This window comes from Cyrtonyx montezumae, unplaced genomic scaffold (assembly GCF_038088225.1).
Source record: "Cyrtonyx montezumae isolate F1298 unplaced genomic scaffold, pur_monq_1.0 scaffold_35, whole genome shotgun sequence".
Lineage (NCBI taxonomy): Eukaryota > Metazoa > Chordata > Aves > Galliformes > Odontophoridae > Cyrtonyx > Cyrtonyx montezumae.
Window position 1 is genome coordinate 284,702 of NW_027072040.1, and position 26,031 is coordinate 310,732.

At 62.0% G+C, this 26,031-nt stretch overlaps 1 protein-coding gene across 1 annotated transcript in view; it reads right to left on the bottom strand.

The window, feature by feature from the left end:
* The window catches only part of GSE1 (Gse1 coiled-coil protein), a 78,219-nt gene that overhangs the window by 49,674 nt on the left and 2,514 nt on the right, over positions 1–26,031 (bottom strand). The window contains 1 exon segment of the mRNA XM_065745382.1: positions 5,078–5,234. Coding sequence (XP_065601454.1) covers positions 5,078–5,234 — 157 coding nt within the window.

Genomic DNA, 26,031 nt, shown 5'->3' on the forward strand with positions numbered 1-26,031 from the left:
AAGGGGCTTTAGCGGCAATAACTTTCCCTCCTCTTGACTTAAATGGATTTTAAACTTCAAAAAGGATAGAGGGGGCAGGCTGCCAAGCGGCGGGGCCTTGCCAAAGGGCCGACCCCGCGGGCGCTGGGGGGGCTGCGAGCCGAGCACAACGGCCGAGGCAGATGAGGGGAGGCAGATAAGGGCTGGGGGGGCCGGGGGCCGTGCCCGCCCGCTCTTGCAGAAGCCCCGAGATAAGGCGGCTGCTGTTATCAGCACGGGAGCACCGGGGTTGTGCTTCCTCCTGCACTGCACAGCAGGGTGCTGGGAAAAAAGGGGGGGGGGGGCTGGCTGCAAGGCACCGGTACAGCCCCTTCCACCCCAACACCCCCCCACCAGCCCTGGCTGAACAGCGAGGGAAGCCAGGGCACGGAAAGTGCTATTTCAAGGGCAATCCCCTTGGCAGGCTTCCCAGAGCGGTCACACAGGAACACGCGGGCTCGTGTGCGGTGCCAAGCTTTGTCCCTGCTGCCCCCCCTGCCCCCCACAGGGCCTCAATGCCCTTCGCTCCTCCAGCACCTCTCGCCAACCCCAAACCTGCACCGTGACCCCCCCCCCCCCCGCACCAGGGGCACACAGCCCCCTCTGAATGCCAACAGCCCCAGGCACGATGCTGGCACCAAGGTGTCCCTACTGTCACCAAGGGGTCCTTATGGCACTGAGGGGTCTCAGTGGAGGCTGATACCCTCCCCTCACCTCGACCACCGTGGGGGAACTCAAGCACAGGGAACGGCCATTTCCCAAAGTTCACACTGCAGGTTGGCATGCCAAACCCCGCATTCAGGGCCGGCACTGCTGCTGGGGCTGTTTCACCCCACGGTGACAAGGAGCACGGCTGCTGGGAAAGGGGAATTGGAAAGAGCAGGGAGGGGGGATTAAAAACAGCCCCCTCCTGAGCTCTCCCCACCCCAAAACCTGCAGGCCCATCCTGGGTGCTAGCATGCCAGGAAGCGATAAAATGTTCCGCCGTTGCCGAGCTGCGTGTCCCGCTGCTCCCTCCCCCGTACCCCTCCCCGAGACAGCGGGAGCCCTGGCCCCTCGCCAAAGCCACTGTCTCCACTGTAATTCTCCCTGCCCCGGAGCCAGCACACACACACACACACACACACACACACACACTCACCCCCCACCCCCTCCCTGAAAAAGGCCTAGAGTGCATGCACACACTCACTCACACATATTCACACCCCGGCAGTGTGCACCCCCCCCCAGCTCCGAGCACACCCCCCCCCCCGACAGCCACGAGCGCTCTGTTTGCCAAGTGCTTGCAAACCCACAACTCCCCCCTCCTTCTTCCCCCCCCCCCCACCCCCCACCCCCTGGGCACCGCACAGCACCCGCCGGCACCGGCCACGCCACCGTTTGCCATCGTTCCACCCAACACCTACCCACAAGGTTATACAAACACGCTGCCAAGCGCACACGGCCTCGCGCACGCTTGCCTCACACGCACACACACACACACACACAGCCCCGCGGGGGCACACCCACAAACCACACAGGCTTCACCCATCTGCTCGCGTGCGCACGCGCAAGAAGACGAGCTGCCTCCTTCCCGCTGCCTCTTCCCTCCATTATAACCCCTCCAGCAGATCCCGGCTTCGCTGCGCAGCACCCACCTGCTGCAGACAAACGGGCACCGGGCTCCTCCGTGCCCAACCGGGTGCTGCTGCAGGAGGAAGCCGAGCTGCTTCCACGGGTGCTCGATAGGAGACACGGAGGGCAGGCAGGAGCTGGCAGCCACCATGCAAAGCAGGTGCTGGGATGGGGCAGGAGGAAGGCACCCCGGCCATTAGCGCAGCCAGGAGCCGGCACGGCGATCCGCCGGGCCCCGGGGCAAAGGGCAAGGCAGGGGTGGAAGAGCAAGGATGGAGGAGAGCAGATAAACACACCGGGAGACGATGAGCCGGGAGATGGGCGAGACGCAGAGGCCGTGACCTCACCCTGCGGAGTGGGAGAGGCGGCAGCACGCGTTGGCCGGGCTCCCCGGGTTGAAGCGGACGGTTCGGTTAGCGAAACCCTCCGCAACCGACAAATAACGCAAGAGCTGGTGTGTGGGTAAACCGAAGCACGGCGAGGTGGGGTGGCGAGGTGCCACGGCTGGTGGCAGGGCTGAGCTTGCAGCAGCTCTCTCTGTGTCTCTGGTGCTCTACTGCCCACCACGCTGTCCCCTCGCCCGAGCGCTTTGACGTGGGGCTGTGGTGCCCTCAGTGACACTGCACGATGTGGGGACCCAGCCCCAAACCCAACACTGGGGGTTGAGCAGAGCACTGAGCCCCACGGTGAGGGCTGAGTATAGGGCTGAGCCCTGAGCCCCACACTGGGGGCCGAGTACAGTGCTGAGTCCCGCTCTGGGGGCTGAATATAGGGCTGAGCCCCACACTGGGGGCTGCAGTACAGTGCTGAGCCCCACACTGGGGGCTGAGTACAGTGCTGAGCTCTGAGTCCCACACTAAGGGCTGAGTATAGGGCTGAGCCCCACACTGGTGGCTGAGCACAGTGCTGAGCCCCAAACCCTGAGCCCCACTCTGGGATCTGAGCACAGCCCTGAGCCCTCAAACCCACACTGGCTCTGAGCACAGCCCTGAGCCCCACACCGGATCCAGAGCCCAACACTGCACCCTACACGGAACCCTAAACCCACCACCACCACCACCACCCAGCCCTTCAGCCCCACCCCCCCCCTCCAGGGGCAGCGCTGCCAGAAGCGGGCCCCCCCAGCACTCACCCAGCGGCCGCGCCGTCCACCGAGGACCGCGCTCCTCCATGGGCTGCGCGCTGCGTTCGTGCGTGTGCCGAGCCGAGCCGAGCCGAGCCGAGCCGAGCCGAGCCGAGCCGTGCCGAGCCTCCCCCGCCGCTTCCTGCTTCCCTCGGCGCCCGCCCGCCGCCCCGGGAGCCGCACGGCTGGAGCGTGACTCACCGGGGGCCGGGCCGGGCAGGGCAGGGCCCGAGGGGGCGGGAGTGGGGAGGCCCCGGCTGGCACCGGACCCGAGGGGAGGGGGGGTGGGGGAACACCACGGGGAACGGAGCACCCCCGTGGGGGTGGGCGGCGCCGGAGGGGATGGGAACCTCCACTTGGGGGGAGGGGGGGGGAAAGGAAAGGGATCGGAGGGGTGAATCTGTGACACTGGGGGGCACAGCGGTGATGCGAGGAGGGAGGGGATCTGCCCCAAAGGACGGCACCTGCACGCAGTGGGGTGGACTGAGTGGGCGTCGCAGGGGTGGTACGGATCATAGCACTGCGTCGGCGGTGCCCAAATCATGGTGGCAGTGCCCATCACATCGGTGGTACCATCACATTGGTAGTGCCATCACATCGGTGGTACCATCACGCTGGTGGTCCCCACGTCACACCGGTTGTGCCCAACACATTGGTAATGCCATCTTATCAACGATACCATCACATCAGTGGTGCCCATCACATCGCCAGCGCCCACCCTACTGATGGCACCCACCACACTGGCGGTGCCCATCACACCAGTGGTGCCCACCACGCTGGCGGTACCCACCGTGTCAGCGAAGCCCCCCACCTCTCTTAGCACTTTCTCCTCCCGTCTCCTTTTCTCCCGTTCTGTTTTCAATTTTCACTGCATTCTTCTTCAAGAATACGGAGGAACAAACGCCCTTATCAGCAATCCTCACAAGGTATGAAGAGTCGCTTTTATCTCACTGCCTTTACTAATCTAGAGCGAGCCGATGCCTGTTAATTCTTTAATTTTCCTAGTGAATGCATTTGTGGCTTTGTCAGCATCCGTACGCACATGCACACATAAACCCACACGTATCGACACACGCATGTTCCCAGCAACGGCCTGGGTTTGGGCAGCATCCACTCCCACTTTGAGCTTCCCGTTGTCAGATCTCTATTTCCCAGTCCTCCTCGCTTTGTCAAACCCAAACAGTGGTCCAGTGTCCCCAGAGGGCTGTCACCTGCATCCTACGCCAATGGCCAGGAACGCTTGGGCTCTGTGCTCATTGCTGGTGGCACTGGGAGGGGACTGCGGTGACAAGCACGGCTCTGCTTTTGCAACCACAAAGCAGTTTCATCTGCGTTGTCAAGTGCTACGTGTCACACGAGGCTCACCAGGACACCCTGGGATGTGCCACCACCGGCAGTGCTTTGGGGACACCGAGCAGACAAGAGCGGCTGAGGATTCCCGCGCCAACATGTCACCGTCACCGCTTCGGAGGGGGCACGGAGGAGGGGAGGGGTCCATCCCCGTCCCCACGGGGCAGGCAGGGCGGGTGCAGGCTGCCCATACGTTGAGCCCGGGGCTGGGAACGCCAGCACCCGGCCACAGCGTGCAGATGAGATGTGGCAGGCGTGTAACAAGCCATTAGTCACTGTCACCTTTGCCCGGCAGCCACTGGCAGGGTAATAAATCCAGCGCTGACTCCAGCAGGCCCGTTCCAGGCCACAGCTCCCAGCTTGCCTCCGTGTGCCGGGCTGTGAGCAGCTTGCAAATGCAGCCTGCACCCCCTGGGGACGCAGCGCTGGGGCTGCTGCACGGCTGTCCCTGATCCCCCCCCTGGTACTTGGGGCCGGGGTGGGAGCACAACATCCCCCTGGGAACCCCAGGGCTGGCTCCCTGCCTGCTGCACCGGCTGTCCCCAGTGCTGGGAGACAGCATTGGTGGCTGCTGCCTGATCAAAGCAGCATGGCGTGGTGCGGCATGGCACGGCACGGCACGGCACGGCACGGCCTGCCAGGACGGCCCAGCAAACCAGCCAGTCCTGGGAGGCGGCAAGAGGGAAGCACGCATCGTGATGCCTCTCCCAAAAATGCTGCCGCTCCTGACGGACGAGGCAGCTCAGTCCTAGGAGCTGCAGCCCTGCCCAGCCCTGTGGGTCCCCCCAGGCCCCCAGCGGGTCCTGCCCAACGCTCTCTGCGGCGCCCCGTGGCCTGACTCACCACCCCGGGGACAGCGGTGCTGCCAGGTCACCTCCCCATCTCCTCACACCCGAAACCACCGGGTGCTCTCCCCCTGTTGCCAACAGTGGACAGCCCTTGGGGACCCCCCCGGAGCGCCGCAGCACCTACTTGTGGTTCCAGCGTCCGTTCCCTCCGCATCCAGAGCCGTCCGCTGGCTGCGCTCAGGGCCGCTGTCCGTCCCCGGGCTCTCCCTGGCGCTCAGCACCCGGTGCCGGGGCTCGGTCCCTTGCTTTGAAGCGGGCGTCTCGGGGACAGATGATGACACCTGGAAGAGAAGCAGCACGGGGACTCAGCGCCTTCTCCCTCTCCCCAGCCCAAAAGCAGAGGGCCAAGCGGGGGCACAGACACGCACACAGGATGCTTTTGTTTTGCTGCCGGCAGATGCACGTGGCCGGCGCGGGGCTGCAGCTGGATCCGGGCACTGCTTCCAGCACAGCCAGACAAGAAAGGCTCCGAGGGGAGAGGGCGGGGGGGTGGGGAGGGGGGGGCCATGAATCAAAGCGGCGTCCCCTCGCCGGCGAGCAGCAGCTGGCTGGGTCGGCTGCTACCGATTACTCAACCGGGCAGTGTTTACTCGAGATCAACAATTCCCCCTCGCTTTTCCTGCTGGCTCCGGGCAGGCGAATGTGCCGCACGGTGAGGATGGGTTTTCCACACCCTGACTGCCAAGCAGCTCTCGCAGCCCTTAAAAAGGGCGATCTGTTGCTTTTCTGCTCTCTTTAGGGCCGCCCGTGCCCACGCTCGGCTTTGCTGGTCGTGCCCATGCCCAAACCGCCCGGCTCCCCGCAGCTCCCAGCCCACGGCTGTTGGATCTGTCACCCTCCTGCTCAGCGTGCACCCAGAGCACAGCTCGTGCTGTCAGCAGTGCTGCTCATCTTTCATCAAGTGACAGCGAGGAGGCAGCGTGTCCCAGCCCCAAGACTCATGCAGCGTGGTTATATTTTCGCCTCTGGAAGAGATGCACGAACAAAACGTCCCTGGGACAGTGCATCCGTGCAGCACCAACAGAGCTGTCCCAAGGATGCAGACAAAAATGTCCTCGAGTGGCTGCAACAAAGTGCTCTGGGATTCTGCATCCATCAAAACAACCCCAGGATGCTGCATCTGCACAGCCCCACAGAGCAGGGACCCCCCGCTCCCCACCCAGGGACCGGGGTTGCAGATGGAGAGGGTTTGACGTCGATCCAGTTCTTCTCAGGATTAGTCCCATAAACCTGGAGAGCCTAAGTGAGATGGATGGCACATGAATTTTGCTGGGAAGCCCTCAGACTCAATGAGCCACACATGCGAGCAGCCGTATAAATTTACCACTCGCTTCCTGGAAAGGTTTAATTTATGGAATCCATATGGCAGCGCTCGGCGCATCCCACGAGCCCTCGAGTGGCTCCAACTGGCGGACTGCCACCCGCTGCCCCAGCCATCACAGCTGTGGGGTGCTCCTTCCCACCCCGTAGAAGAGGATGGCAGTGCCAACGCTGGGAGCGCAGCCCCGGGGTGCATCCCTACCTGTGGGCAAGGGAAAGGGCTGGGGCACACGTTGATACCTACAGCAACTGGTCATTAATTAGCATTAATCAGCTCTGGCCGTGCGTCACGGCGGCACCGAGCAACGCACAACGGGGGATGCAACAGACATGGGGTCAGCTGGGCAGCCCCGACCCCTTTTCTTTTCCTGCAGGGGGTGTTCAGATGCAAAGAGCCGCAGATGGGCTCTGCCAGGCAGCCAGGACACCCCCCATCGGGGTTTGTGCCCCACTGGGACCCCACAGGGAGGAGCTGGAGCCCCCAGTGTGAGCGAGTGCGGAGTACACGGGCCTCCCCCGTGCTTTAACTTCACCCCTTGCTATCTGTCAGCAAATCATCCCCGGTTACACAGATAAGGAATAATTGATGCAAAGGAGCCATCTGTTTGCGAACATGGAATATCTGCTCAATTAGGAGGGATCTGTCCACCCAGATAAAGCATCCTCGGAGGGGGGCCGTGTCCTCAAAGCCTCACTCCCAATTAAGGCTGAGCCGGGCGCTCCCCTGTTTGCAGCACCCCGAGGTGCTGGGCAGAGTGGGAGCACAGAATCCCAAATACCTGACCCGGGAGGTGATCCCATAACACAGAGCCACGGTGCCACAGCCCCAGGCCCGCCACGAGGTGACATCAACGTGACATTGCTACGTGATGTTATTAACACAGAAAGAATTGAGCTGTCAGGCAGGCAGCGGCCGCATGCCCCGAGAGATCTCTGCCCTACTAATACCTGCCCAAGGGAGAGGGGCGAGCGTCAGGGGAGGTAAAAGCAGGGAGGAAAGGTTCAAAGCAGAGCCAGGGGAGCGATGCTCCCACGCACCAGCCAAGGGCTCGCTCCTTCTGCACCCATCACTGGGTACCCACAGGCTTTGGGATGGCACTGGTGGGGTGAGAAAGCAGAGTGCATGCCCACGGGTCCCGCAGCCTGAAAAGCAGCAGGTTTTCCCCTATAGGCACAGCCCCGCTGCACGGTCCCCCCCTTTATGGGGGTGGGACATGGCAAGGTACCACGGTGCCCACCAGCCCCCACTGCTGTGTTTCAAGTTTCTGAGCCGTGTTTGCTTGCAGAAAGTTGGAACCTGCAATTACAACCGTGATAACCCGTAATTAAAAAGAGGAAGGAAGAAAAATAAATAAAAGAAAAAAGAAAGAAAAAAAGAAAGAAAAGGCTCCAGAAAGAGCTGATGGCATTAATTCTTACCCACACTGGGGCCGTGCCCGGCCCAGGCTGCCCCCAAGGCTGGTGGCACTGCAGGGATGCAGGGAGCGTGGGGTGATGCTGAGCATCCTGGCAGCACTCAGCATCCCACCCACCACACCCCCACGTCACGGGCACCCGGTGTGGCACGGCTCGGCGCCTGCGTGGGCATGGCGGTGGCTGCACCGTGTGTCACCACGGGGCTGTGGTTACCCAGGGATCCCACACGATCTGCTCACGTTCACCCTGCAGGACCCCGAGGAACACAGCCTGACCCGGTGCCCACCCCCATCCCACGGGACCCCACGGCGTGTCCCTGTGGTGTCCCCCCCCCCGCCCTGCTGACATGATCTCACCCGACGTCGCCGCAGCGATGGTGACAGCGAGCTAACGAGCTGCAGGCAGCAATTTGGGTTATATATAGTCCCGAAGCGACAGTGGCTAATTGCTCCAGCGCACAGCGGGGTCGGGGTGCTTTGAGGGGGGGAAGGATGGGAGTCTAGCATGTGCTCAGCCCCCCCCAACCCCAGACACCCTGGGCATCACCCAAGCCTGGTAGGGGGGGGTTGGGGGGGGTGCAGGCATCCCTCCCCTAGCTATTCTCGCCCGGCTTTGTGCCCAACCCTAAGCGGCTTTACCTAAAGCTGCCGTCCCAGCCTGTCCCAACCAGCGGCCCTAAGGAGCTTTCATCCCCTCATTAAGGGGTTTGGGGCCGAGGGGCGCAGCACCCAGCACACCCCACTCCCCCCCCCCGCCCTTCTCCCCCCCCCGCCCCAACCAGCTGCTTGGGGACACAGGGCAGGCAGATAAGGGGGGGGGTCCCATTGTGGCAGCCCCCCCGGCCCTGCACGGCAGCTGCCAGGCGAGGTGGCGGGCGCGCAGATGCGGCCCCGCGCAGCCCAAATTGTTTGCCAGCTTCCTCGGGGCGGCACAATGGGGGCCGCGCAGGCGGATCCGGGGTCAGGGGTGAGAACAGCAATAAGTGGTTTATGCCTTTTGTGAAGAGGCTGAACTGACAGCTCAGTGGATTAACAAAGACGTCCTCTGTTCCCGGGCAGGTCATGTGGAAAGCACTGAGACGACCCCTGTCACTTCTTTTTTTTGCAAGAACAGACATTTGTTCGCGAGCGAGCGGGGAGGTGATGGAGGGGGAGGCCAAGGGGGTTGGGGGGGGGTGGCCGCCCGCTGCCGGCTTCCTCCAGCCCCGCTGTTGCTGCTGCTGCCTGCCCCAGCCAAGCCCCAGCCCTTCCACGGCCCCGATTTCCTCGGTTTTCTCAGGTCATGGGATTTGCCATTTGCAGCCCCACTGCACCGCGGTGCCAAGCTGTACGGGCAGGGTGGGAGCCTGGTGCACGGCCACAGCAGCCCTCACCACCAGGAAACACGGCTCTGCCACTTCTCTCTGCACGGGGAAACGGAGGCAGGGACAGCTGGGTCCCACCGTCACTCTCGGCATTAGATGGGTGCATGGGGACAGCCAGCCCCACCAAAACCCACAAGGATGTCCCCAAGGCCATGCTGCACACTGACCTCACAGCCACCGTTAGGCTTCAGAAAGAACAGCTCAAGTAGGGCCGTCCCTCCCTGGGCACACCAGTGACCCCCCCTGGGCCCCAGCTGTCCCCACAGCTCCCATTCTGCACTGACTATGACTTGTGGCTCCAGGGGGGGACCCAGATTCTGCACCCACCCACCCCAAGCAGGGCAGAAACCCCTCGGGAAGCTCTGCTGCTCTGCTCACCCTCCTCATTACAGGGACACGGCCGCACAGCACTCACCCACCTCTGCCTGCAGCACTGTCCCATCCTCACGGGCACACGGCCCACCCTGACACACTATATACCCTCCCATGCTGCCCAAAGGGGCTTTTCGCCCTGGAAAACCCCTCCTGCCCCACAGAGGCTCATGCTTTCGGGACATTCCCAGAAGTGCACCAATCCCACGGCATGTGGGCACGGCGTCCTTGTCAAACCTCCCCAGGGACAAGGGAACGTGGGGTAGGACCTCATTAGGACACCACTGGGACACCAAATGGGGACCTGGAAGGAACATGGGCACCCACAGACCCCGGTGGGTGTCATGCAGCCGTGTCCAGGGGCCATGCCATCAGCACTGAAGACTCAGTGCCCCCTATCCTCCATCCTCATCCTGCTGCACCGCTCAGCCTGCTGTTCTCAGCTCCCTCCTGCCATCTAAAGACAGACTTACAGCGAGCTGCACATTAAACACACACCATCTGTAAGGGAGACCTGAAGGCAAGGCAACACCTGCAGCGTGCCCTTGGCACAGCACCGAGCACCCCAGAGAGCACCCAGCCCCTGGGTAGGGCTCTGCAGGCACCCACTGCCCTGCTGTCCCCAATTTAGAGGAGATTGGTAGGCAGGAAGAATGCAGGGCAGGGAGGAGGGATGCTGCCACAAAAGCAGGCAGGGAGGAATGGGGAAGCCCACTGGGGTGCATGGGGGCCCCCGACTCAGCGTGCCGACGCGTTGCACCGGGTCACACATCCCTGCTCAGGTCAGCAGGGAAAGGAGCCAAGGAGGCTTTCCGCCTGCCGGGCCCGCTCCCACCAAACAATTTATGGCCAAGACTCTGCAACAGGCTGAGTAATTAGTGCTGGGAGGGAAAAGGCTGAATCAGCACCCAGCCATCAGCACCGAAGGGGGAGCGGGGTGTGAGTGGCCCTGAGCTGGGGGGGGTTGCAGGACAGACCCAGCATGCAGCTCAGCATCTCACCCCTACAAATATCCCTGGCTGGCGACCAGCAGCTCCAACAGTTGCTCCCCAAAGCTGCGACTCCAGCAAGCTGCACCCCAGTGCACTTCCTGCATGAAAAAGCCCCCACCCTGCTTCTTTCTTTGCTCCTTTCTTTGCCTTCCGGAGCGAGATGCTGCAGCATCAGGATGCTTGAGACCCAAGGACCCCCGAGCCCAGGGATCCCCAAACCCAGGGGTGCTTGAGACCCAGGCTGCTTGAACCGTGGGATGCTTGAGGCCCACAATGCTCAGATCTCCAAGCCCAGGGATGCTCAAACCCCAAAATGCTGTAGCCCCCACAAGCCATGGGTGCTGGCTGCCATCTCTTCACCTGCCCCCTCCCCCTCCCCCCCCCGCTGCCTCCTGCCTCCGTCTGCTGCCTGGTTTTACGAGGGCCATTTCCAAGAGGTCGCTGGAAATAGATTTTTATCACCTCGAGATAAATATCGTTTACGATGACATTACCGCTCGGAGCGGTGGCAGGGAGCAGGGAGGAGAGGTGGGCAGGCTGCACCCGCTCACAGCCCCCGGCCTCATCCTTTTCCCCATAGGTTTGGGCAGTGCTGAGCCCCGACGTCATCCATCTGCCCGGGCAGCATGAGCAGAGGGAAGCGCACCATTAGCCCCGCGCGCCATTAAGCACTTAAAAAGCCATCGGAATACACCGCACCATTAGGTGACAAGCGAGCTGGGAGGGGATGGATGCACAGACAGCGGGTACCCGAGCAGGGAGCAAAGCTGTGCTACCCAAAGCCAGGTGCCAAGGAGAAATGCATGGGGACGGGGAGCAGGAGCTGTGCTGGGAAACCAGGGGCTTTCAAGCTGAGGACGGCAAGCTCATGACAGCAGTGGCACCCCCCTCCCCCCAAGTGCCGCCCCACGGGGCACGGCCTCGCAGTGCTGGCAGGAGGACAGCAGCCAAGCAGTGCCCACATGGAGCTGCCTTTGGAAAAGGGCACGGTGACGGGCAGGGGGCCAAGGACAGCCCTGCAACCCGCAGCCCGGCCACACACAGCGCCAGAGCAGCCCGCCTCGGGGCCAACAATCGCCCCTTTCAGTGGGCATCCAGCACCAGGACCGTGCAAAGCCCTGTGGGGAAGAGCAGAGCCTGAGGCTTGGGAGGTGGCACTGAGCCTGCAACATGAGGCACACAGCAACCCACAGCACAGAGCAACCCGCAGGCAGAGTGAGCAGCAGTGCCAGCCTGCACCACGAACCCCACCTGCTCCGCTGGGGGCACTCTGCATCCTGCCCCGCTGCCTCAGTTTCCCCACCATGCAGGAGGATGGCTGCTCTTCTCTTTCCGATCCCATAGACCGCATCCCAGCCCCATCACGGATCATCCCCGCTGTGAAATGGGGTTTGTCCCCATCACCGCACCGTGGTTCTCAGTACAGAGGAGACAAAGCAGAGCCAGCGTGGGTTGGCAGGGCCACGACCCCCACGGCTGAGGTGACCCTTCAGTCCCAGCACCCAGAGCTGCAGCTTGGCCAACCCCACCTCAGCCTGCACCAAGGGACTGCAGCGGTGGGGGCTCGGGGGGGGGATGCTCCTGCTGCTGCTGGACCCACCAGAAACAGGTATCCCTTGGGGATCGGCATCCCTTGGGGAACCTGTATCCTTGGAGGATCAACACTCCTTAGATATCAGCATCCCTCGGGGACTAGCACCCTCTGGGTTCCAGCATCCCTTGGAAATCAGCTTCCCTCAGGAACAGGCATCCTTTGGGGTCCAGCATCCCTTGGGGATCAGTACCCTTTGGGACCAGCATCTCCCACCACATCCCCTGCCCCACACAGAGTGTCAAGAGGACGGTTTTGTCCTCCCACCAGAACAGAAAACCCCCAGGCGACGATCACGCCCCCAACCCCTCCTCCCATGCATCCCGGAGCAAAGCAGACCCAAAAAACTCAACCACACCGGCAGCACTTTGCAAACTTCGCAGCGAGTTCGCAGCAGCTCAGGGTACCAAGGGGACCCCGCTGCCGTGCCCCCCCCCCCCAAAGCATTCCCACCCACGTGTGTGTGTGTGTGTGTGTGCGCGTGTCCCCTTGGTACAAATCCATGCCCCCCCCAGCACACCGACGGGCACGCAACAAGTCCTGGGGAGGATGGGGTGGAAGGGGCTGCATCCTCCTCCCACCGATGCCCGCATTGGGGGGGGGGTGGAGCCCCCCCACCCCTCTGTAGGGCCGGGGGCCACCTGCATGTCACCTACCTGCGTGACACAGCCGGAGGGGACGAGCGGTGACCCCGTGGTGGCAGCGGAGCAGGGAGGAGCACGGCCGCACGCACACAAATCTGGAGCTGCCGGGGACAGCCGGGCAAGAGGGAGGGGAAGCTGGGGGGGGGGGGGGTGATGCTGGGAAGGGGGGGAGGCAGGGAAATTAGTAAGGAAGGGGAAAAAAAAAAGGCAATGTGCCCCCTCCTCGCAGTGCCTCCCCCCGCCCCAGGGGGGGCTCGCCAAGGTGCCTGTGGGGTGGATGGAAGGGGAGGGGGGGGGGATCAAAGGCTGGCGGAGGGGGGGGGGGTCTGGGCAGCCAGTGCTGCCTGCCACAACAAAGAGCCAGACACAACAAAAGCAGCATATGGCCAGAGCCGCGCGGGGCTGTAAATTAAACATAAAGGGAAGATTAGATAATTAATGAGTGCTCCCGGGCCGGCCTGGAGGGGAGGGGGCTGCCTGCGGTGGGGGGGGGAGCCCCACACCCCGCACAGAGCCCTGGGCATGGTGGGCGGGGGGGGGAGGTCCTGGGGGGCACCTGTTGGGAGGGAGCTGCAGCCTCGCCAGCTGCTCCGGGTGCAGCCTAAGAGGATTATCAGGGGCTGCCCGCCCCCAGCAGGCCCTAACCTGCGGAATGGGGCTGGGGGGGGGGGCTGCCTCCATGCCCCCCCACTCTATCACTCCCTAGGGGGGTCACCGGGCACCCTGCAGCCTTGCAACCATGCATGGATGCTGCACCCAGAGGGCTCGGTTTGCACACACACACACACACACACACACACACACACACACACGACCCCCAAAATACAAACCACAGGAAGGGAAACGTGACTCTCAGCATGGGGGGGGGGGGGGGGGCTTTGGCAGGGGGGATGTCCCACCCAGCACTAGGGATGCTGCGAGGGGGTGCCAGGAACGCGGCCCCAGCCGAGGGGAAGGAGTTAATCCCATTATTGGCAGCTCACAGATGGTGGCTGCAGCGATTCCCCTGCTCAGCAGACTTAGGAGATAACGCAGGGGGAGTGGGAGGAGGCGGGGGGGGGTCATCCCCGCCCAAAGCACACACCCGGGGGGTTGTACCCCCCTCCTCCAGCTTGCGAGTGCTATGGATGCTGCCCTCAGCCCATAGCTGCATGCCAAGAGGACAACAGGCCAAAGGCAGGGACACACGGACCCCACTGGGAAAACCACTGGGAACCCCACTGATGACCCCATTGTACACCCCACTGGGATCACCACTGGGGACCCCACAGTGGACCCCATTGCAGACCCCACTGGGGACCTCCTTGGGAGCACTACTGGGGACCCCACAGCGGACCCACTGTACTCATGCCCAACAACCAACCCCATCCCAGCCCCACTGCTCCCCAAAGCAGCTCCCATCTCCAACTGGCCGTGGGCCAGCAGGGAGGTCCCCGTCCACCTGGCACGGGGACATTTCAGCAGCTGCCCCGAGCATGGCAGAGGTGGCACCAACTTGATGGGATTAGGGAGCATCAGAAAAGGGTGAGCGCCACCACTGAGCACACCCCACAGCTCCCACACGTGGCAGCTGACAGCCACACATCCACGCAGCCTTAGGGACGTTGCAGGACAGCCACCCCCTCGCTGTCCCCGTTGCATGTCCCCTCACCCCCTCCCCCCTCAGTGGGACCCCGGGCATGGGGTGGGCACATGCACGACGTCCCCTAACAGCAGGCACTGCGTTGCCATGCCAGAGGTTGCCACGGCAATGGGAAAATGGGAATCTCAGTGGGAATGGGGGGAAGCGTGACGCTGAGGGGGCCCCATATCCTCTTCCCTGATGGGGGGGATAAGGATGCAGCAGCACTGCTGGGGGTCACAATGTGCTCAGCACCTCCACGGAGCAGGGTATGTCCCTGCGGGTGACCACACTGCTTTGGGCATCCCATTGCTGCAACAGCACAGGGGGGAAACACCTTGGGTAGAGCTTTAGGGTGGAAGGGGGACAAGTGCCAACGCCTTCGTGACGCGGAGAGGCTGAAGGGGACTTGGGAAAGCCTCGGTGGCCTGGAGGGAGCACAGGCTGAGCCTGGCTGCTCCCCACCCCTCTGTGCCTCAGTTTCCCCTACACCCGCAGCACGCAGAACCCAATGGATGGGTTCGTGGCACACTGGGATGGACAGGAGCGAGCTGCCAGCACTGCCACGGTCCTTTCCATTCTGGAGCATCCTCCAAACCTTCCAGATCACCTCATCCCTATCCCGGTGCTGGCTCCCCCCTCCCTTCCCCCCCCCCCCCCAAGCCCCAGCAGCTCCCCAGCGTGTGCCTCACTAATCTGCCCATATGGAACACGTCGCTTTAATCTGCGCCCATATGGAGCCCGGACAAAGCCCTCATAAATCCACCCCGAGGCACCCCTGGCTCCTACCGCACCCCCACAGCATCCTCCCTCCTCCCTACAGAAGCAAAGCAGCCAAACCCCCCCCAACCCCAAACCCACCCCTCCCCCGGCCACGGGATGCTCTGCCCCACAGCTTCACCCAACCCCATGCCCACACCCCACCTCCCTCCGAGTGCCCCAATTCCCACCCCATGAGTGCCGCAGCGATCCATCAGATGGGAGCAGACAGGTTGGGGTCGGGATCTGCCTCCCCCCCCCCCCCCCAGACAGCACTCCCCGGGGACTAATACCGCCATGTAAATATTAGATACTTTTGTCTCCTCCGAGACCAATTACACAAATCGTGGCAGCTCCCGCAGGACTCCCTGCTCCTACTTACTGTATCATCATTAACAGCTTATTAGAGAACAGCTGCTCAAAGAGTGTGTGTGTGTGGGGGGGGGGGGAACAGAAAGAAAAGGAGAGGCAGCAAGGAGGCGTGCATGTAGGAGGACAGGTGGGGTGACCCCTGCCCTGCAGGGCATGCAGCTCCGGGGACCGTCAGACTGGGAGCCACTGGGATCTGCTGGGATGAGGAGCCCCACGGGGGTCCCGTTGTGCTGTCCTTGCAGGAGGGAAAGCCCCGAAGGCAAAGCCACCCAAATGCCTTGTGCCCATCGTGGGTGGGAGCATCTGGGGGTCCTTTTGGGGCCTGGAAGGAGTACCGCGTTTCGGGGCCCCGTATCCCTCCCAAGGAGCCATGAAGCAGCGCAGCACCGCCAATCTCCATCCCCCCCCCCTCCCCCCCGAAACGGGCACCGAGAGCTGGAGCTGGAGTTGGGGGGGGGGGGCGGCAGCGGCCCCGCAGGGCGCTCGCATGGATGTGGCGCCCCCTAGCGGCCGAGCGTGTTAGTGCACCGCAGGCTGCGCGCAGTCCGGTTGGGCTGCTGCCCCCCCAACCCCCCCAGGGGGAGATGAAAGGTTCAGGGCCACCATCTGTGCCTACCTCCCCCCCCACCACCACCTTCTCTGGACTGCTTCCTGAGAGCTGCATGGGGTGCTGAGTTGTCTGTTTTTTGTTGGTTGTTTTTTTCTTTTTGGGGGGGTGGGCCCTCCTCCAGGGCTGCGGGACACAGGGAGGTGGCAGCTTCCCGTCTGATTGCTAATTATCCTCGTTATTCCGTGTCAGACACTGGATGAAGCACCGGAGCGATTTGCTCTCTCCCTGTAATTAGGCACGGTGCAATTAGCAGCTCATTCAAGTTCAAGCTCGGCATCCTCCCGACCTTCCCAGCCCTGAAACCACTGCCCTACTCGTTCCCCTCTGCCCCCCACCCCCCGTCTCCATCACCCCACGTGCCATGCCCCATCCCAGGTCTCCCCTCCATGCAGGAGTCGAGAGGGGTCACCACTTCTTGGGGCAGCAGGACGACACCCCCATATGTTCCCCTAACCCCCCCCCCATACAAATCGCAGTGCCCCCTCCCGGGGGCAGTTGGATGAAACCCACAGGAGCAGGAGGAAGGACAGCAAGCACCCAGCAAACGTGCCACACGGGGCTGCAGTGGTCCTGTGCTGTGTTCCCAGCAGTGAGATGCTCATCTCCCTCCTCTCCCCCCCCCCCTCTCCAGGAGCTAATTAATGCTGCTGCTCAGGCAGAGCTCATTAGCGCTGGTGCAGCACCGCGCTGCCCTTCCCAGCGGAGAGCAAGGTCAGTGCATGGGGATGTGGCGTGGGGAGGGATGAAGCTCATGGGGCTGTGCCCCCACCACCACCACAAGAGGTTTTCCTGCGAGCAGCTGCTGCCTGGAGAGCTCACACCACAAGGAGAAAAAAAAAAAGGGAGAAAAAGAAAAAAAAAAAAAAGAAATAAAAGGGGAGGGGGTGGAGAAAAGGCCCCGCAGAGCTCGAACAAGAGGGAGAGGCAGCCAAGGAAAGCAGAGGAGTCAGCCAAATGCTTCTCTCCGTGGCAGGGAGGGCGCGAGTGGGCCGCCCTGTAAATGTTTTGAATTTCCAAAACAGGAGGGAGAAGCCAAGAGCTGCCGAGCGCCGTGTGTGCCAAGAGGGACAAAGGGCATCGCTGCCTGGCGCCTGGCCCCGGCCCCATGGGGGCTCCAGGCACCCCCCCCAACCCCCCAGCTCAGGGGTAACCATAGCGAGAGGGGATGCTGCGGTGCTGGGGGTCCTATGGGTACGGACATGGATGCACGCCTGCTGCAACAGTGTGGATTTGGGGTGGCCCAACAGAGAAACCCAAAGCTGTGGGATGCCCTGCTGCCAATCCGCTATCTGTTGGCATTGGGGAAACGCACGTGGCCCCATCCTGAAGTCCCCAAGGTGATGCCAAGGTGCAGAGCTCCAACCCAGGCTGCATGCGGGATGCTGCGCGGGTGGTCCATCCCCAATACCTTTCCTATGGGGTCTCGTAACGAAGAGCCACATTGATGGGCAGAGATGGGGGCAGCACCCACGGGAACGCCAACAGCGCAGCCCCATCCCACGGGTTATCACCTCAAATTGTACCCTCCCCCCACAAAGCCTAGCCCACCCCATCCTGCCCCAAGTCGAGCCCCCCAGCAGCATTCCTGCAAGGTACCGCAGGGCTGGGAGCGGGCAGGGAGACAATATAGGGCCTATGCGGCCTCCTCGCAGCCAGATGTGTGTTAATAAGGCAGCTGCCCCCTAAGCTAATAAGGTCACTCACTGGCTCCAGCAAGACGAGCAAACAAGCGGGGGTTTGGCTGCGGTACAGCCGCACTTGGCACTCGCCGCGCGCCGGCTTCCTGAATTCTTGCTGGCTTGCAGAGCAGAGCACGGAGCAACCCCGCAGCCCACCCCACATCCAGAGCCTGCATCCCACGGGGGCAGCGGGGACACCCCCATCCCCCTCCAGCCCCAAGCCATGACCCCCACCCCCCCCCCAAATCCCACAACAGCACCAAGCCCCAGGGCCGAGGGATTGCCCAGGAAAACCCCTCGGGAAGAGCTGCAGAGGATTCTGACATATTTTCCCAGCAGTTACACCTCGGTGAGCCCCCCCCCCCCCCTTTTCTCCCTCCCCTCCCTGCCCCAATCATGGCGCCTCCGACTCCCTTTGTTTTAATATCATAAAGCAAGCCAGATGCCGGCTTTAATCCCCTCAGCTGGTGAGGATTTGCAAACACATGAGGAGGCAGAGCTGCTGCTCCCCGGCCCCACGGCGCGCTGCGAGCCCCATCTGCCGCCTGGGGAAGGGGATCTGCCCCTCTCACCGCCTCTATAGTTGCCCACCCTTTTATTTTTTGGGGGGGGTCGGGGTTTCCAGATCCTTTCTCCAGCGGAGCACCCCCAGTGTTGCAGTGATGGCCCCACAGGGACGCTGAGATAGAGCAGCAAAGGCAATGCACAGAGGCAACAGGACCGCAGTGTGGGTCCCGTGTCCCCAGCCCCTCACTGCCACGTCTGCAGCCTCCATCAATCGCTCTGGTTTTGGGGCTGCTTTTTGTTTGTTTGAGGGCAAGTCGCCCCTTTTTTTGTTGTTGTTTTGTTTTTAAGAGCAGGCCCTACTCCGTCCCACTTCGCAGCCAGCAGTTCGGAGGCAGCAGAGCTCAGTGCTTGAAAACGACGCCTCGTTTGCCAAGAAATCATCCCAAGGAACAACAACAACAACAAAAAAAAAAGGCTCCAAAGATCATTAAATCCACCCAGCAGCATCCGAGAAGCCCACCCCCCTCCTCCAAGCACCACAGCCCGGCTCCCAGGGCTCACACTGCTGCCCCCAGCCAGAAGCATTGCTACCCATCACCATGTGGGGTTCACTCCTCATCCTGCGGGGGTACACCGAGAGTGGGGGGCTCCAGGCCCACAGGAAGAGGGGGGGATAAGGGATGCTGCTGCCCCTTGCCCCCAGAGGGCCCCCCCAGCCCTTCTTCTCTGAGCTCTGGGGCTGGCACAGGGGATGCTCCATCCCGACAGCATCGCTCACAGTGCTTAGCAGGGAGGGGGAAAAAAAAGGAGAGAAGAGCAGAGCAGCAGTGCCATGGCATCCTCCCCCTGCTGCCACCTCCCAGCCCCAACCCCCCCGGCATCCCCCTTTGCTCCCTGCAGCCTCCCAAAAAGCCAACGTCTCCTCACACCCCTCCAGCCAAGGGGATGGGAATGTGGAAGCAATTGCGCTTGGCAAGGCAGCAACAGTGAGTCAAAAACAGTTGTTTGGCTTGTCAGCCACCCAGGCCCCGCAGCACTCTTGTTTGCCTTCGCCTGCCTTAACCCCTTCCCACCACCTCTCCCCTGCGGCCCCCTATGTGTGGGGACAGGGACACCCCCAGGGCAGCGGGAGGATGCACAGTGCTCCATGAGCAGCCCCTCTGCTGGGATGCCAACAGCTCCTGTCCCCGAGAAGGAGAGCACCTCCATCCCATCCAGCCCTCACTGGGGACCCCACATCACCACCACCCCTGTTAATGGCACAGGGAGTGGGGTGCAGCCATGCAGCACGGCCCACCCCCTGAGGGTCCCCCAAATGACACCATATAGGACACTAGCAAATCCCACACTCCTTCCCTGCCTGCCATATGGCAGCGAGGCCACGAGAGCATCCTACACAGGGACACAGCCACGTGCCCGGGGCTTTCCTCCATCCCTGGGTGGCCCCGATTTGGGGGACCCGTGCCAGACACACCACATCCTCCAGCTGACAGCATCACATCCTGCTCCACGTCACCCTGACTGGGGACTCGCCCACCCCTCTTCCCACCCCCACTGCACCTAATGGGACCCCATCCCATGCCTGACTGGGAGAACACGCCACAGATAGGACCCGCTCTACTTCTTCCTTCACCTTCCACTCTTGGGACACAGAAAAGACACAGGGACAGTCGGAGAGGGAATGCCACGTGCACAGTGGGGGGCAGGGGGGGGACATAATATGGGATGCTGGAGCCAGGGATGCGATAAGGGGGAGCCAGGCAGCGCGCGAGGGAGAGGGGAGGAGGAGAGGTGGTGGATGACCAAAGTCATTGAACATTTTTTGGCACGCCTCTCTCCCCCCCCCTCCTCCACCCCCCCCCCCTTTTCCCCTTCCCCGAGTATCCTGGCCGTTGGCCCAGCTCGGAGCTGAACTTAAACAAACTCCTGTTGCAGCCATCTGCTTGATTTTAAAATAAATCAAACAATCTGTTGAGCCGTGGGTGATCAAATTTCCATCTGTGCGGACGCCTGCTCGCCTCCTCGGAGCCTCCGCTTGCCTCTACCAGCCAACCACTCCTGGCAGCATGTGGCCTCCCTAATTCCTCCAGGAAAGGGAGAAACCGGACCTTCCCCCCCCCACCCCCCCCCACAGAGCTCCCAAAACCCAACGCTATTTTTGCAGCCGCCCACCGAATGGATTCCGGATTTCAACGGGAGCACAAACAGGGTTGGGTTAAGGAGGTGGGGTGGGGGGGGGGGGATCCCAAGAGGGCTGGAGCTCACTCATGCTGGGGGGATTCCTCGTCCCCTCCCCGTCCAGCACAGAGAGGGGCTGAGGGGATTAAAAATAAAAGGGCAGCAGCTGCTGGGAGCCGGCCCCGTGTTGGCCCGACGTGCTGTTGGCTGCAGGAAAGCAGCCCCACACCGCCAGGAATAGCAGCTGTGCAGCCCTGAGATGGGGACACAGGGTGCACGTCACCTCCAGGTGCCAGGTCCTGAGCCAGACAGCGCGGCTGCAGGGTGCACCGTGCACCTTTAGGGGCTCTGATGGAGCAAAAGAGCGATGAGAGATGGATGGGAGGCAGAAATGGGTGATGGCAAAGAGGGAGAGTGGATGGCACCGGGCAGAGCGTGGGGTGCACTGAGGGCAGGGCTGGCCCAGCAGCACGCAGCCCCCGTGCAGCACAGAGGGGTGGAAGGACACGGGGTTATCTCAGGGTGATGCACTGCCCGGGGTCTGAAACACCATTTGGCACAGAGCAGCCCCAAACTGGGGCTTACTGGGAGCCAAACCCAGGCACGGTGCAGGTGAGCAGAGCGTCAGTGACCACACAGCAAGGAGGTGTCCCCACCCCCAAACTGCAACATTCCCATGTCACCCACCCTGGGGACACCCCCTGAGCCAAGTAGGGACCCCCGTGGAAAACCCCATGCCCAGGGATGGGGTCAGTGACAGCGAGGAGCAGGTTACGCTGCACCAGCAATAGTGGGAACGGGGAGGAACTGAAAAAAAAAAGACAAAAGTAATAACACACCAGCACCACCAAACCCCTTTTTGGAAGAGGAAAGACGTGACAGGACCTGGCTGAGAAGCAGGAGAAAGCCCAGATTTCCTCATTACTGCGCAGATGTTCTGGACTGAAAACAGAAGACAGCAGCAGCACACTCAGCCCCCCCCCCCCCCCCCCCATCCCGGGACACCACGGTCGGGGCATCTGCACTCCATCCACATGCAGCAGCAGTGGCTCCATCCTCCCCCACCACAGACCCACGACCCTGGGGGCCCTGTCCCCGCGTGGGGTTGACCTTGGCACGGTCTTTCCCCCCCCCCCACGGAGGACTGAAGGGCCCTGTGTGCAGAGTGTTTGCACTTTGGGAGAGCTCAGGGCAGTAATCCAGGGTGGGGGGGGGGGGGTTAGATGGAGAAGAAAACGCAGCTGTTGGAGCAGCAGGGAGGGAGGCACACACACGTGCTTATCCCGGGCAGGGTGAGAGCCACCATCACCAACCAGCTGACAAAAAGCCGACCCAGGAACACGCTGCAGGCAGATGGGTTGGATGGTGGCCCCCCCCCCAGCCCTGCACAGCACTTGGAGACGCCTTGTGCAGCTGTTTGTCTGTCCGTCCATCCGTCCCCGCGGCCGCAAACCTCCAAATAAGAAGTTGGGTTGGCCAAAACCAGTGTCCCCCATGTCACCACCACGACCTCAGAGCTGGAAGGAGGGGGGGACCACACCACCCGGGGACACGGTCCTAAGCATACACGGTCCCTAAGCACACGCTCAGGGCTCCTAGTGATGCGCAGTCAGCCACAGTGCTGGCAGTACGGCTGTCCCTTCCATCCCCCCTTCTCCTCCCACCCCTACCGATGTACCTAGGGGTCACAACTGTGCCCAACAGATGGGGCAGCCCATGCCCAAAGCCCTGCTGACGGGAGCATCCCCTGTTCCCAGCTGTCAGCCCCCCATGGGAAGCAGCAGGAAGCTGCAGTGTGGGGCCAGACAGCGATTTCCTGAGCTGTGAGCAAGGCCAGGAGGAGCAATGCACACCGGGCTGACCCCACGGAGCCCCTGCGGTGCACACTGCCAAATCTGGAGGGTTTCACCCCAAAGCAGGCTGCACGGCACGGGGGACATCCAAGGGGCTGCCCCGTGTCCAGGAGCAGCATCCCAGATCCCTGCTGCAGCACAAACACCCCAAAGCAGCTCACCAGCATTCCTACACCTGCAGTGCAGCAGCGCGGGCACCCCCAGCCCCATCTCACACGTGCCACTGGATGCCCACCCTTAGGGTACAGCAGTCAGCGTGTGACACAAGCCAGCCTGGGGGGGGGATCGGGGTCTCAGCACACCGGGTGGAGGCACCCCATGAGCAGGTCCTAGGGCACAGCTGCTGCTGAGCACAAACAGATGACTTCAGCCTCCCGAGAGCGACGAAAGCCCGGCAGCGCTCACGCGGAACAGGGGGAGAAAAATAAAAACAAAACACAGCAGCAGCACCACGAGGCTTATACGTGTGCTGAGCAGCGGCCCCAACAGAGCCCCCACCTCACAACCCCCCCCCCCTCCAGCACCTTTGCTCCCTGCTCTACAGCTGAAGATCCAGAAATAAATGGTCCCGGTGCGACCGTGCAGCTGCAGGGGCTGCTCTCAGCCATGGGGAGCAGAGCAGCTGCACTGAGCAGAGCGTGACCTGCAGCAGCAGCAGCCTGGCCCCGTGGCTTCCCCAGCCCTGTGCATCCTCCCCTGGTGCTGCAGTGGGGAGAAATGTGCTCCTGACAGCTCCGGGCAGGACGCATTTTGCAAATCCATCCTCTCAGCATCTCGAGGTGAGATGCGTTTTGCAAAAGCGGAGCGTGCAGCACCGCAGCACTCGAAGCAACGCAGGGCCAACAACACAAGCTGAAATGCGCGTGGCACCGTGCAGCCAAGGCGTGCTCGAGGCATCCCTGCAGCCCTGCAGAGGGGGGGGCTGGGGGGGACGCAGAGCTGACAGAGCCCTGGGCTGGGGCCCAGAGGACAGTGCAGCTGGAAGGGCTCCCAGCCCAGCTGCTCACAGCACAGGGAAGCCCGGTGCTGCTGGGAGCCTGCCACCAGCACAGCACTCCTCTCCTGCACAGAGGCCGTGTCCCCACACCAGGGCAATGTGTCTGAGCTGTACTGAGCTCAGTGGGTGTCCCCCTGCAGCTCTGGGTCCTCCCTGAGACCCCCAGTCCCATCCCACGCAGGGCACAGCATCCCCATCCCTGCACGCAGCCCCTAGCCTTAGGGGTACTCTGTCCCATCACCCACTCAAATTTGTCCCTCTTGCATTCCCAGTGAGAGTAATTTCACACCAAAGAGACAAATCCATGCCATCCTTTCCAGCCCAGCCAAAAAAACTCCCATTTGGGGGGTACTTCAAGGCAACATGTGGCCAGATGCTGCCCAGCAAGAGCTCATGGGCTGATGCTCTCAGGGAGCACCTTGTCCCTACTGCACGAGCAAAGCATCAGCTCTCACTGTGACTGTCATCACTGCAAGAACTGGCCCCCAGCAGACCCTAACCCAGGTTGTACCTCTGCCCCACCTCCCGACACAGCTGCAGCTTTGCACGAGGCACAGAGAAGGAGCTGCTGCAAGAGCCTTTGCACCATCCCCTCTCCCAGAGAAAGGAAGGCATTGCATGGGATATCTCACAGGGAAAGGACAAAAGCAAAACCATCCAGTCAAGAGAAAAGCTCTTCCCTCCCTCTTCGTAGGGAACTAGTCCTACATCCACACCAGCAAGGTGCATTCTAAAGCCTAGGGATGCCACCAGCACAATCCCAGCTGCAAATGCTGCCTGGAGCCTGAAGGGAAGGAGGGGAGAAGGGCTGCAGGGCGCATTTCAGAGCAGGTGCTTTGCCAGCAGGTGCCCCAAGAGGAGAGAGCCAGACCCCATGCCCTTTGGGAAAAGGGACAGAGAGAGAAAAGTGGGGAGGGATTAGGAAAAAATATATATATATAGCAGCCAGGTGGTGAGCTGTGGAGTCAGCACAAGGGCTGCAGGACACGGCTGGCAGCGCTGGCATTTGGGACAGCTGGGACAGCAAGGTCAGCCCAGCTAAAGCACAGAGGAAGGGCACTGGGGACCCATGGGTGACCCCCCCCACCCCACAGGGTGACACCGAGCAGGAGGGCAGGGGACAGCACAGCAAACCCCACAGTGGTAGGAAAAGCAAGGGGCACATCTCCCTCGTGTTGTTTCTTTGTTTGCCATCTGGGAACACGATCCAGCAGGAGGCTGCTCCCCTACACACCAAGTCATGGGACGGTCATACGGCCACCTCCATCCGAGCAGCTGATATCTTCACCTTGATTTCTCTCTTTCTCTTCTAAGGATTAAGAACCGCAGCACCCCACACCAGCACCACCACCACCACCAGTTGGAACTGGACCCCCCCCTCCCCCCCCACAGCCCACACACAAAGCAAAAGGAGCAGCCCCTTGGCAGGGAGTGTGCAAACACCAGCCTGGCACCTCACCCTGCTGTTCAAAACGAAGCAACGATGCAACAAAAGCAGAGGTCCCCATCCCACGACCCATGCAGCTCCTTGCACATCCTCCACTGCAGCACACCCGAGGCCTGCGCGCCCTCCCCAGCAATTCTGCACGGTGCAATGCACGTCAGGCTTCCCCCCCCCCCCCCCCCGGCCTCCTGCCTTTGCTTTTGCAGCACCGTTTCTGCTGACACGCACCAGGACAGGGTTTAGCCAAGAGCACAGCAGCTCTTTGAAGTCAGCCAGCAACCTTTTTCAAAGGGAAGGAGAACGCCTCCCAACAGCTGTTTTGAAACGCGGCATGACAGAGCCCAAAAGAAAGAGGCTGAGCCCTCAGCTCCCCACCTGTGCCTCTGCAAAACCCTCAGGCAGGGCCAGGGCTGAGCCTGCAGGAAGCCTGAACCCTGCCCTGACAGTGGGTGATGCTCTGAGAGCAGTCAGGGGACCTCCCGAGGATGGCACGGTCCCCAAGGTGCACACCCAGCAGCTCTGCAGGAGGTCAGAGCCCTGCAGAGAGAGCTGAGCACATTGGCAAGAAGGTGCACAAGGAGCAGAACACCCACTGACCTGAAAGCACAACACCGGGCTGATGCAGTGCTTGAGCATTGCAGTCACGAGATGAGGGCAGGAAGGCTTGGACTGAGCTCTGGAGCAGCGAGCAGAGCAGGAACCTTTATGGCACATTATAATTCCACCCTTATGTTCCACCCCACGTAACCCCTCTCTGCAGCTCAATGCTAGCAGCCTCCCCTTTCCCCTGCAGGCAGGTCCCCAGGCATTAAGTGCCCTTTTCTCTCCAACACTCTCCCAGACACAGCTTGCGGCTTATTCAGAGCAATTGCCCTCTGCACCTGCTCAGCACCCACCCTACAAACAGCACAGAAGCCAGAACTGGGAGGAGGATGCATCCTCGCAGTGCACACCTCAGAGGTGACCAAAGGTGACAAGCCAGAGGACATCCAGGCACCCACACTGAGACACCACTTGGGAACTCAAACCTATCCTATCAAAGCCAAAACCAGGAGGCCCTGCAGCAGCTCCCACACAAACCCCAACCAAGAGAACCACTCAACACCAAACCCCCTCCTAACAAGCTTCAGATGCTGGGCTCCCTCGTTAGCAGCTCAGTGCTAACGGCCCCAGTGCCCACATGTGTGTCTGGCTGTGCTTACCCAGCACTGGGGCCACGTGGGTCACCCCACTGCAGGCAGGGCAGCAGCATGCCACCAGCTCTGGGTGCAAGGGAAAATGTGCACCTTCAGCAAATTGATCTGCAAGGAGGGAAGGGGAGGTGCTTTAATCCCTGCGTTAATAGGATGTGTGATGACAG